This window comes from Penicillium griseofulvum, assembly GCF_001561935.1.
Source record: "Penicillium griseofulvum strain PG3 chromosome Unknown contig_14, whole genome shotgun sequence".
Taxonomy (NCBI): domain Eukaryota; kingdom Fungi; phylum Ascomycota; class Eurotiomycetes; order Eurotiales; family Aspergillaceae; genus Penicillium; species Penicillium griseofulvum.
In genome coordinates this window covers 276,467-289,236 of record NW_024467437.1, presented here as the reverse complement: position 1 = coordinate 289,236, position 12,770 = coordinate 276,467, and the positions used below count along the sequence as shown (strand labels likewise).

The 12,770-nt window shown below is 42.4% G+C and overlaps 3 protein-coding genes across 3 annotated transcripts; 1 reads left to right on the top strand and 2 right to left on the bottom strand.

The window, feature by feature from the left end:
* Positions 1 to 4,463: 4,463 nt before the first annotated feature.
* PGRI_093930 (Tetratricopeptide-like helical) lies at positions 4,464 to 8,255 on the bottom strand (the record flags this gene model as incomplete). The annotated part of the gene is made up of 7 exons (XM_040797106.1): positions 4,464 to 4,612; positions 4,674 to 4,938; positions 4,990 to 6,422; positions 7,181 to 7,367; positions 7,421 to 7,564; positions 7,626 to 7,832; positions 7,890 to 8,255. 7 exons carry the CDS (start codon positions 8,253 to 8,255, stop codon positions 4,464 to 4,466), a joined length of 2,751 nt encoding a protein of 916 aa, XP_040649917.1.
* A 605-nt stretch (positions 8,256 to 8,860) lies between these two features.
* PGRI_093920 (putative AP-3 complex subunit delta) lies at positions 8,861 to 11,745 on the top strand (the record flags this gene model as incomplete). Its single annotated transcript, XM_040797105.1, has 4 exons — positions 8,861 to 9,016; positions 9,070 to 9,453; positions 9,519 to 9,747; positions 9,800 to 11,745. The coding sequence occupies 4 exons, from the start codon at positions 8,861 to 8,863 to the stop codon at positions 11,743 to 11,745; spliced, it is 2,715 nt and encodes a 904-aa protein (XP_040649916.1).
* A 276-nt stretch (positions 11,746 to 12,021) lies between these two features.
* PGRI_093910 (RAMP4 family protein) lies at positions 12,022 to 12,362 on the bottom strand (the record flags this gene model as incomplete). Its single annotated transcript, XM_040797104.1, has 3 exons — positions 12,022 to 12,128; positions 12,176 to 12,305; positions 12,360 to 12,362. 3 exons carry the CDS (start codon positions 12,360 to 12,362, stop codon positions 12,022 to 12,024), a joined length of 240 nt encoding a protein of 79 aa, XP_040649915.1.
* Positions 12,363 to 12,770: the final 408 nt, after the last annotated feature.

The window sequence follows — 12,770 nt, the reverse complement described above, 5'->3', positions numbered from 1 at the left end:
CTTAATACTCCTTATATATCTAATATTAACGATCTATTATAACTAAGCTATTACTTATAAAGCCTTACTATAGCCTAAGTCTTATTAAGAGATTAAAGAACGATATTAGTAAGAGCGCTAAGTAGATCTATACTAAGGTATTAGTCTACTTATAAGTATTATTAAGTTATAATTAAGTAAAGAGTTATAGTAGTCTAAAAGGTAAATATAAGTAATAATATATAATTAAAGACGAAGAACTAAACTAAGTATATAAATAAGTATCCTTATATATCTTTCGATTCCTACTCCTAGTATAACTCCTTAGAGTTACCGCTAGAGTCGCTATATACTCCTATATATACTTCTCTAAGTTAATATAGGAGTTATAGTTATATATTTCTGGTTCTATATATAGCGATTCCTAGTATAGGTAATATCTAATACCCTAAAGTATATACGTACCGGAAACCTTCTAGTAAGGAGTCTAATTAGGCTTAATTATACTTTTACTTACTAAGTGTAAATAGGTTTTCTCTTTCTTAAATACCTAGGGATACTAGAGTATTAGATACTATATGTGATCTACTGATAGATAGATTGGTTAGCTCTTAGTAGCCTATCTATATACCTGGTGGGGTACTATCGATTGGTGATAGGTAGCTCCGTAACACACATATAGTTTAATATATATTCCTAGTGAAGTTACTACTAGCTATACTATTAAACAGCCCTAGTAGTTATATATCTATTAGCTATTATACTATACCCCTTAGTACTCTTAGTTCTATTATAGCTTCTTTATCTACTTTAGTAGCTAGGGTTCAATATTAAGATCTAACTTACTAGTCCTATAGGTAGTATATCTTATTATAGTATATAATACTAGCTATTCTACTATATCTTAAGTATTGTATATATCCTTTATATACATAAGTAGAATCTTTATAAGGGTATCCTACTAGGTTATTACCTTCTTTAATTATATTAATAAGGTACTAGTCTAGTCTACTAGACTATATCTTTTTTTTAAGATATCCTATAGGCTTATTATTAGCCTCTTTATTATTTTAATAGTTCTTAGGACTATCTAGTAGTATTTCTAGGATTATTTAGTCGCTTCTTAGGAACGCGTTTATTATTCTTAGACTATTAGTAGTTCTAGGGGTTGTGACTAGCGTTCTTAGGAGACCTACTTCTTATTCCTAAGAGTTACTAGACTATTCTAAGGAGTAGTCTAGCTCTTAAGGGATATACTAGATCTATCCTTAGCTTTCTATAGTATCTTAGTTAATTTCTAAGTAATTAATATATAGCTTATTAACTAACCTTTTAATATATAGGTTACTTACTAATATCTCTTCTAGGCTTAGGTTACTCTATCTTACTAAAAGATCTTTTAAAGATTCCGTCTTTAGATAGTCCTATTTAGTTTCTTAGGTTATATATAGTTCTTTATATACTACCTATATATATTACTATTTCTTATATAGTTTCTTCTGCTTATATTCTCTTATATAGTGTCCTAGTTTCTTATATATAAAATAGAGATTCTTCTATTAACGCTTATTTTACTTATCCTAAGTAGTATCTAATTCTATTAGCTTTAGGTTATATAAATTAGGGTCTCGGAGTGCTTTATTGTGGCGCCTATTACTAAAATAGCTAAATCTATAACTCTTACCCTTTTTCTATTAGTCTATCTCTTAGCGTTTATATTATTACTTATTAATATAATTATTAATCTTAACTACGATTACAATAAGTTAGTCTAAGGTTTTAGGCTTATTAATTTATACTAATTTATCCTTAATATCTAGTTTAAGTCCTATCTTAAAGTATAGAATATATATTTAGTTAAGTAGATCTAGATAGGATATAATTTACTAAAATTCGGAGGTATAAACTAATAGACTAATATACTAGTTTATTATTTAATTTTCTATAGCTTATATTTAGTTATTTAGGTTATATTAATATCTCTAAAGGTTTGCTTAAGATATTAGCGGAACTTATTATAGTTATTAAAGATATCTACAGTAGTTATAGACTAATCTCTTAGTACCTTCTTATAATAATCTTAAATATATAGTTTAAGCTAGTTCTATACTTATCTATATAGGTAGGTTAATATAAAAATCACCCTACTAGCTTTAAATAGAAGCTTAGCTTTATTTATATTAAGGTATATATTTATCTAAGTGAGGAATCTTTAAAGCTTAGTTCGGTTTCCTTTAAAATACTTAGCCTTAGGTAATACTAGCCCTTAGATAGTACTAATTAGTACTAAAGTAGTAACTTAGGTATATATTTACGCTAAATAGTCCTTAACCTAGGTATTATACTTTTCTTACTTTTGAAGTTTATTTAATAAAGTCTTTACTTACTCCTTTAGTATCTTAATCTTATTATCTCTCTTAGCGTTAGAATTAGGGTTATTATCTTAGATTGGTTTAGTTAGGATTTTCTTTCTGAGTTAAGATATATTAGTAGTTATAACTCGAAACTTGATTTAAGACGGTCTTTAATATATTATATACTACTAATTAGTTATAGTTAGGTTAGATAGGTTCTGGGTATACTTACTTTAATACTCCTTATATATCTAACGTTAATAATCTATCGTAACTGAGCTATTACCTATAAGGCCTTACTATAGCCTAAGTCCTATTAAAAGATCGAGGAACGATACTAGTGAGAGCGTTAAGTAGATCTATACTGGGGTATTGGTCTGTTTGTGAGTATTGTTAAGTTATAATCAAGTAAAGAGTTATAGTAGTCTAAAAGGTAAATATAAGTAATAATATATAAGTATCCTTATATATCTTTCGATTCTTACTCCTGGCGTGACTCCCTAGAGTCACCGCTGGAGTCGCTATATACTCCTATATATACTTCTCTAAGTCGATGTGGGAGTTATGGTTACGTGTCCCTGGTTCTGTGTGTAATGATTCTTAGTGTAGGTAATATCCGATACCCTGAAGTTTATATGTACCAGAAACCTCCTGGTAGGGAGTCTAATTAGGCTTAATTATACTTCTGCTTACTGAGCGTGAATGGGTTTTCTCTTTCCTGAATACCTAGGGACACTAGAGTATTAGATACTACACGTGATCTGCTGACAGATAGATTGGTTAGCTCTCGGTGGCCTATCTGTGTACCTGGTAGGGTACCATCGATTGGTGACGGGTAGTTCCGTAACACCTAGCGCCAAGCCATAGGCTATATACTTATTTAGGTAATTTACTAACTATTATAGGAAGGTGATCTACCGCTTGGCGCCAAGGCAGTACCAAATTTAGTGCTGCAGCACTACCGCAGCACTATTTTGTCAAGCTCTAACCGTATATGAATTTACGATATTCGTAGAAAGGGGGTATTAACGATATTTGTATGGCGGATCAATTGAAGCACCGGATTCTAATCGGTATAGCCGGGTAATCGTTTTATCTGGTATCGTTATAACTAGGTTTTACTGTAGTAGGTATCGTAGGTATACCTAGGATAAGTATACCTATAGGCTGTAAGCGTTATAAACGGGCACTCGAAAATCTAAATAGCCTACCGCCTACTGTAGATAGGCCATAGGCACCTCCTAGGTGCCTATAGACGGGCGATATCGCAGCCTATTCATTCGACATATTACCTACTAGATTTTTTTAGAAGAAAGAGTGTATAAAATAAAATATTAATTATAGGGAAGGGAAGAAAGGAAAAAGAGATCCTTTAAAACATATACCTTCTTTTTTATAATAAACACTTTAGTCAGAGTCTGCTAGTAGAATCTATAGAAAACCCTAAACCTACTCCGCCGAAGACATACGACTCAATTTGGCAGGCGGTACTTAATAGCAGAAGCATATAACGTTATCATGTGATCTGCTCGTCATATTATTATCTACTTTAGAATATATATCTCTCTTCTAGAAATTAAGATATTTTTACTCTTCTAATTTTCTTACTTTCGAGTCTAGTCCTATTCTGAGCACCCCTATAGGACTTGATAGGACTCCCATATGGCCATGACTCATACAGGATAGTCCCATAGGAGTTAGTAAGGTCTACTTAACACGATTAATGTGTTACTAAAAGCGAATGTTAGTAGTCGTTCTTTATTCTTAGAAAAGCAACCTCTGGAAAACTTGCCAGTCTTTCTACTCAGGGCAAACTTGCACTATTATATATACTCATAAAGCTCCATTTTACATATAATTACGCCGAGAATTTAGTAAATATGGCACCTTCAAAAAACGTATTTGAAAACATATATGAGTTAATATCAGTCTTGGGCGCAATCCAAAGTTGATGTCATATAACATACTACAGGCATTCATCATATTCGTCATCATATTCCAAGCGGTATTAGCAAAGCAATGTTCATGCCTCTCTGTCGCCTAGAAGGTCTATGGGTATAGTGGCCAAAAGCGACCTGAAACCAAACCAATCATCACCTCAGACCAAGCAGGGTGATTTGAATTGATCTCTCATGGTGCAGCAGGTGCCGGGGGAGGGGCATCAGCCTTTTTTTCCACTTTAGGGCCCCCTTTGCCTCCCCGGCGATTGGTGCCACCCAACATCCACATCGCGAAACTTCCGGGGACATCTGGTCCTCTGGCCTTAGCCTTTTTAGGTCCTAGAAAAAAAAAGAGAAGTAAGCGCATGTAACCGAGAGTACTTGAAACCAGCATCCTTACCATCTGCTTTTTTCTTCGGCTCGGCAGGCGGCTCGGCAGGTTTCTCTGGTGCAGGCTCTGGCGCAGGGGGAGGATCTTCCTTTGGCTTTTCGGGAATTGGCCACATGTGCATAGTTATAGCCCAGTCGGGCTCGACCACGGTTTCCCAAACCTGTGGGAGGATGATGTCGCCGTTCGGACCGACTAGATCATAATGCCCCTCGGCCACATGAGGTCCAATGACTTCAATATGGAGGAAAGCCTGCCGGATGAGCTCTTCCATTCCCTGTAACCATAGTTAGAATAAGAAACGGAACAAAGCGAAGGGTTGACCTACCTTCCAGGTAGCACATAGTTCAAATGGAAAACTGAATTTTCTCCCGACAGCGTCCTTGAATTTGATAGGCTGCTTCTTCTCTGGGGGTGGCGGTGGTGGCGGCGGTTCGGCAGCTTTGGCGGCCGCTTCAGCAGCCGCTGCTGCCGCTTTAGCAGCCGCTTCGTTTGCGGCGGCCGTTGCTGCTGCAGCTGCTTCACTAGCGGCCGCGGCCGTGGCTTTCTCCGCTTCCTCCTTGGCCTTTGCGGCGTCCTCAGCTGCCTTCTTTTCGGCATCCGCCCGCGCAAGCGCCGCAGCTTCGAGGGTGATCTTCCTATCATGCGCTGTCTGTGCATCCTGAGCTGCTTTCTCGGCGGCCGCGCGTTCAATGGCCTGCTGTTTGGCAAGCTCCTTCGCTTCGCGTTCCATACGGTCGTCTAGAATCAGCTTCTCTAGTCTCGCAATTTGCTCATCCTTGGCAGTGTCAACTGGTGGGGGAGGTGGTGGTGGTGGTGGGGCAGGTTCAGGGGCCGGAGCCGGAGCCGGGGCCGGAGCGGGAGCAGGCTCGGGAGCAGGTGCTGGCGGGGGAGATTTAGGTTCGGGTTGGGCTGGAGGAGAAGGCACCGGGGGATATGGTGGCCAATAATGAGGAGGCATCATGCCTGGGATCGGTGCGCCGAAATAGTTGGGTTGATCTCGATAGAAACCAGCCGGACCGTACGCCATTAACTCGTGAGGATATCCAGGGTAAGGAGGGTGGGCACCATGAGGACCCATAGCATGCGCCATTGGCGGCATTGGGGGCTGCATTGGATTGTGCATCTGAGGCGGCTGGCGAGGCGCATGTCGTGGATGGAGTTGGGGTGGATCAGGAAGAAAATGAGACCCAGGTTGAAACTGAGGTGGGTATCCATAAGGCGGAGCACCATAGGGGTTGGGTTGGCCCGGGTGAGGAATTCTCATGAGCTCTGATGTAATCGGGGGAGGATTGTGGGCATACGGGGCATGACCCGGTGGAGGAGCAGGTGGGTAGGGGGGGTACGATGGACCAGAGGACTGGCTAGGAGGGTATCCAGCGGGTGGCATAGGTTGCTGCCATCCCCTTCGATCATTTCGACCAAAATTGGAAGGGTACTCGTCGGCGGAATCGGCGCTGTCGGGAGAATCTGGTGATGGTTGTCTTCGGCCTCGGGCGGCGAATGCCTGATGTTCTGGACCCATGCGTCGCGATGCTGGGCGACGGCCCGAAGCGGAGCGTGAACCGTGGGGCGGACGACTGCGGTGCGAAGTTCTTGGTCGGGAGGCTGAATCAGATGGTTTCAATTCATCCGGATATGGCAAATGCGCCCACTCATCATAATCCTGGTACTCATGACTTTCTAACTCGGAAGATGTAGGGACATGGACACCAGACGATCCCTCGTCGTCAGAGTAAGAGCGATCCGAACCGTTGGGGTCTGGATCAATGGAAATACTGAGCCTGTAGAGAAAGGGAGGGAGAGTAAGGAGAAAGTTTGTAAAAGAAGGGGGTAAAAAAACAAACAAACATACGTCATAGAGACAATGAGAAGCCTGGGGAAGTATACGATATATAAGTCCTCTCACTCTCTTCTCGCATGCGCGAAGTGAGGAGGGAATACCCAGGTAGGGTTTGACCAGAGAGATTTGGAGGAGAAAGAAAGTAGAAAAAAAAAAGATCGCGGGGGGGGATTTGTTGCGCATGGACTATTTTTCTCTTCTGTCCCTTCTAACCCTTTTTTCTTTTCTCTTTTGAGATGAACTCTTTAGAATGAAATATAAGAAAAAGGAATAGAAGAATAGAAGAAATTCTTCTTTTTTTTTAAATTTCTAACCCAAAAAAAAGAGATAAATATCTCCTTGATAGGGATAGTCGGGATAGGATAGTCGGTAGAGGAGGAAAATAAGAGTATACAATGTAGAAAAACCACTATATATATCAGAAAATAAATACAAAAAGAAGAAAGAGAGTCATTTAGTTATCGAAATATAATCTTTAGGCCCGTTGGGCATTTTGTGTGTGTGTTTTTTTTTTTTTTTCTTTCCTATTTTTATCTGCCCAAACCAAAATGCCCAATATCTTCTCTATATACTACTCTTATATCCACATTACAATGGAACACTCTAGAATCACATATTTGTTTTATTAGGGTATTCTCATCAGTTTTAAGCCGCCTAAAAATATTAATTTACTGACGATTCAGCAGTTCTTTGGCTGCAATCAACTCGCTTCGACTCGATGCCCAATGTTGGTCATTGACTGACCGTGACTCAACAATCTCGCCCAACTTCAGGAGCGCAAAGGCCTTCAACCTTTCCAGGGTCTTCTTAGGAATTTGACCTGATACGCCTGCATAATCATTGTCAAGCATCCGTGTTGATGCCTATAGGAACTGGGTTAGAATTGGAATGAGTCATCATTATATCGCTAACTTACCAAGGTTAATCCATAGAATCCTCGCAAATAGTCATCACAAAGCTCAATGCTTCGACTGAAGTGTTGCACCGACCTCCCAAGGAGCCGGGATGCGTCCCCGTCGGATGCGCAGATGTAAAGCAGCTCACCAAGACGGGAATGAATCTTAGAACTCTTATGTTAATAACTGTACTCAAAGATATATATAAAAATAGGTGGATCATACATTCCAAGAGTTAGGAGCAATGAGTAAAGCCTCCTCAAGGCTAAAAATAGCCTGGGAACTCAAACCCTGTGACTGATACAAGTCGGCGAGTTCACACCAGGCTTCGGCATCGGTGGGGATCGCATCGAGAAGTTGAATAAGACTGGAGATTGCGTCAGAGGGACGGTTGAGAGAGCGCAACAACGCTACCCGGCGCTTCAAGATGGGCTGTGTGTATGGTTAGTCTTGCATAAATCCGCAACCACACCTGCAACCAATACTGACCACATTCACTGGATTCTGTGACAGGGTATTGTCGTATTCCTGCAGACATTTTTCTAGCGCGGACTGATCCTTGGCGGTTGCCTCCTCGTACAGACCTCGAAGTCCCATAATCCTTTCGTTAGAGGGTCCGAAACGGAGGCTGAGGCGATTCAGGCAGGTATGTGCCGACTGATCGTCCCCCGTCCGAAGACAGGCCAACAGAAGCTGCTCTAATCGTGCATAGTAATCTGCAGTACCGGAAGATTTGGAGGTACTTCCAGACCCAGATTCTTGGCCGAGGATTGCTGGTGCTTGTTGAGCAAGATGAAGAGCAGAGATCAGATCCGATCCGCTGATCTCGCGGATATCAGCGACAGGACCGGCCATAATAGACTGCTTTAAAAAACACCTTTTCTTGGGAAAACAAGGAAACGCAAGCTAAGAGCAGGGGTTATCCAATTAGAATGTCAAGGTACGATGTTAAGAGAACAGAGTGCACCGGAGCTTAATTGGCCACAGTCCCGTGATCCCTTATCGGGGATATCCCCAAACGTCAACTCTCCACCCCGCGGAGCTCGGCTTGCATCCACTTGCATCTTCTATTCTCATTTTGAATTATGGATGATCTGACAGCCCAATTTATAATTCACCTCCAGTTTTACTAGGGGTCTTCGTTATCTTTCTTCCCTTGACTTGAGCCTGTGACGATAGCTCTGGCACGATGTGGGCATCCCCATATTTCCACCCTAGATTGGCCAACACTAATTTCTAGTACTCTAGGTTCGAAAAATCGCTTTATGACCTTATAAAAGGTCTCCGGGGCCACAAGGGAGGAGAGAATGAATACATACAGAGTTCCTTGCGTGAATGCAAGGCCGAGATTAAGACTCAAGACATGGGTATCAACTATCTGTTCACCCCGGTACTGGACTTGATACTGATCATAAGTAGACAAAAAGGCTACAGCCCTCTTGAAGCTCATCTATCTTGAAATGTTCGGGTATGACATGTCATGGGCATCTTTTCATGTTCTTGAAGTCATGTCATCCGCCAAATACCTCCAAAAAAGAGTTGGATATCTCGGAGCAGTACAGAGCTTTCGACCGGATACTGAGGTTCTGATGCTGGCAACTAACTTGCTGAAGAAGGTTTGTACTTTTTATGGCTGCAAATTCTTCTTAGCCACTAATGCTTTTCACAGGATATTGTCACCTCCAGTATCCCCAACATGTCACTTCCTCTGATTACTTTGCCGCACATTATTACACCTTCCCTAGCAATGTCCTTGCTACCCGATTTACTCTCCCGACTTTCACACTCAAGCCCCGTGGTGCGCAAGAAAACGATTGTCTGTCTTTATAGGCTTGCTTTGGTGTATCCCGAAGCTCTGAAGTTGGCATGGCCCAAAATAAAAGACCATTTAATGGACGACCAAGAAGATGGAAGCGTCACTACTGCGGCGATCAACGTGGTTTGTGAGCTTGGTTGGCGACGACCTCATGACTTCCTCCCTTTGGCACCTCGATTATTTGAGCTTCTGGTCGATAGTGGCAATAATTGGATGGCTATCAAGATCATTAAACTTGTTAGTCCCTTATATCCCTCATTCTGTTGAACAACTGTCTTCTGACCACCCTCTGACCTTTCTAGTTTGCAACATTAACCCCGCTAGAGCCAAGGCTGACTCGCAAACTCCTGCGTCCATTGACTAATATTATTCAAACCACCTCCGCCATGTCTTTGCTCTATGAATGTATCAATGGGATTATCCAAGGGGGCATTCTGGACGGAGAAGAGAATCTCCAGGAAAGGGACGAAGTTGCGACTCTTTGTGTTGGGAAATTGCGGGGTATGATCGTTATGGATAGTGACCCTAATCGTGAGTATCCTTTTGTCGCATTTAAATATCTGACTGTTGACCATCGAGGTAGTCAAATATGTCGCACTTCTGGCGTTGAACCGCATTGTTGCCACGCACCCAACGTTGGTTTCCATGCAACAAGACGTCATTATGGATTGCCTGGACGATGCGGACGTTTCTATTCGATTGCAGGCTTTGGAGCTTGCCGTTGGAATGGTCAGCAGTGATTCTCTTCAATTAGTTGTCAACCGTCTGCTAGGTCAACTGCAGCAAGCCTCTATCCCTGCGGCTGAATTGGTCGATACGCCCCAAACTTCCGAACACCCCCCAAACCCAACCTTATGGCCTAGCGACTACCAGACTGAGGTCGTTCACCGGATTCTGGATCTTTGTTCTCAAAAAAACTATTCTGAGATTGTTGATTTCGAGTGGTATGTCGCTGTGTTAGTACAGTTAGTCGGACTTCTCCCACCGTTGGAGAGTGAAGACGATTGGGGTCATCCGAAAGAGCAAGAGGCTATACCCAATTTGAGGATGAATGCTGCACTTCGAATAGGGACGGAGATTCGCAATGTTGCTGTAAGGGTAAAAGGTGTGCGCATGGAGGCCACGAGAGCAGCCGAGTCTCTCATGTTTGTCGACAACAGATCAACTTTTTTCCCTTCGGGCTCAACTATCGGTGACGGTGTTTTAGGACCTGTCGCCTGGGTTGTCGGTGAATATGCTGAATATTTGCTGTCGCCTAATCGGACACTACTGTCATTGATTGACATCTCCAATGCATCGCTTCCCCCCAGAACTCTTTCCCTCTTTTTGCAAGCCATACCAAAGGTGTTTGTTCAGGCTAGCCAGACCGGCCAACCAGGAGATCTTTGGAAAAGTGAGATGTCGCTTTTACTTGCTCGAGTCGTTGAGTTCCTCGAGGCTTTGGCGGCCCATCCTGATTTGGATGTTCAAGAGCGAGCCATCGAGTTCCTGGAAGTCCTCCGCCTTGCAAGTGAAGCGTTGAGTTCCGATACGCAAGAAGTCCCATTTCTTCTCGCCTCAGTCATACCAAATCTATTTACAGGGCTTGAACTCAACCCTGTTGCGACAAGTGCCCAAAGGAAGGTCGTCTTGCCGGATAGCCTTCGCCTAGAGGAGGCATTCGGCCACGATCTGCTAGGACTTTTCCGCAACCTTGACGGCTCATCACCATACGAGTCAAAGCGCTGGGAAACGTCTGACTTCTATCATCTTCCTGAACTCTCGTCTCCCAACAAGCAGACTCGTGATCTTGCACTGATTGATTTTCAGCCCCATGCATCATATCAAAACTTTACAAGTGCCCCGGTGGAATCATCTACAGCATTACAAAGAAGAATGCTCGAGCGTAGGGAACGCTTCAAAGATGACCCTTTCTATATTGCTCCTTCCGGAGATTCGTCTGGCACGTCTACACCATTCCATGAAGCTTTGAACATATCCAATGGCGAGGTCTTGGACATTGATTCCATCCCCATAGTTGACTTGAAGTTGGGAGATGAACAGCTTAGCCATGTTGATTTCGATCGCCAAAGAAGTCGCCGACCTGTGAGCAAATTGATAGTTGCTGGCGATGAGACCTTTGAAGCCCCAAATTCTTTGACAGATAACTCTAGGCTTAAGGGTGCTGGTGATGACCACCCTACATATAAGCGCTCTTTACTCCAGGTTGACTCGAGCAGCCTAGGGCATTTGTCCTTAGAGAAAGGGCCGTCTCCCCAAGTTCCCACAGATGAAGGTGACACAGAAATGGCACGAGCAATGCAACAAGTGGAAGAAGTACGATTGCGGATGCAGCGAGCATCTGAGCGAATCCAACTAGAGGGTATTCCGGCAGAAGGAACCCTAGTCAAGAAAAAGAAGAAGACCAAAAAACACGTTGCTCCAGACCGAGATGTTGGACCAGGGCTTGAAGGCCCCACGGAGCCTGCGACAGGAAAGAAGAAGAGAAAGAAGAAGACCCAGGAACCGGAAAAGCTATTAGAGAATTGACCATCTTCCAGACCGGAGTAAATTTTGCAACATGTGTGTGGTATTTGGCTCAAGCAATAACAGTGAGATACAATCAAATAATACAAATTTCAAAGGAGAAGAGCTGCGACACATGCAAAACCATCTTGATTTTGATATTCATTCTCAAATCCATCCGGCACTGGTCTATTGAGTAGTGGGATATAAGGGGTATGAGAGATGATGTTGACTTGAAACATATCGGTTGTAAGCTAGGGTATTGGCGCAGTAGAGGTAAATCATCGCTTGAAGTCCATTTTATCCTGTAAACCGGGTGAACCATGAGATCACGGTGGACCAGAGGTCAGGAACAACTCGTAGGAGCTCTAGGAGAAGACCGCCACAAACAACAAAAGCGAGTAACACTGGAGAATCTTTAGCATGTTTCAATCCAAAAGCGTTTAATACATACCAACCCAGGTTGCTGAAAGGGGTGACTTTGTGTTCTTCTTCGGTTTAATTGTGGTTGGCGCTTTTCCTCTCTTCGCGGCCTCGGTCTTCGCGAAGCGGTCGTTCGCTCGACGTTGCTGTGGTGTTTGAGCCTAGCATGTGTTAATCATCATCCATGGCAACCTTGGAAGATAACTGGTACCTACCATGATGGGTTAGGGGAAATATTTTGAGGGAAACAAATGGATGGGAAAGGGATGCTGCAAGACGTGAATATGCCGGCAAAAAAAAGGCCACGTTGTTTCTTGAGTCGACACGTTACTACGGAGGTATATACGGAGCACTTAAGAAACCACCTTTTGAAATTAAGTAGTTTCAATCTCTAGTGCTATGATTGAGCAAACTATATAGTGTTTAATTCAATTGGTTTAGCATAATACTCTTGTCCTAATATCCTTAAAAGGAAAAAAGTAAAATAAAAGTTCATGTATATATAGATATATACATACAATGTACGGAGTAGTATAGATGAACCAACACGAAGGCGGCGTGAAGATAGAAGGCGGTCAGAGATGACATCAGCGCAATTAGTACTTAGTCATAGTCATGTGCCCAGG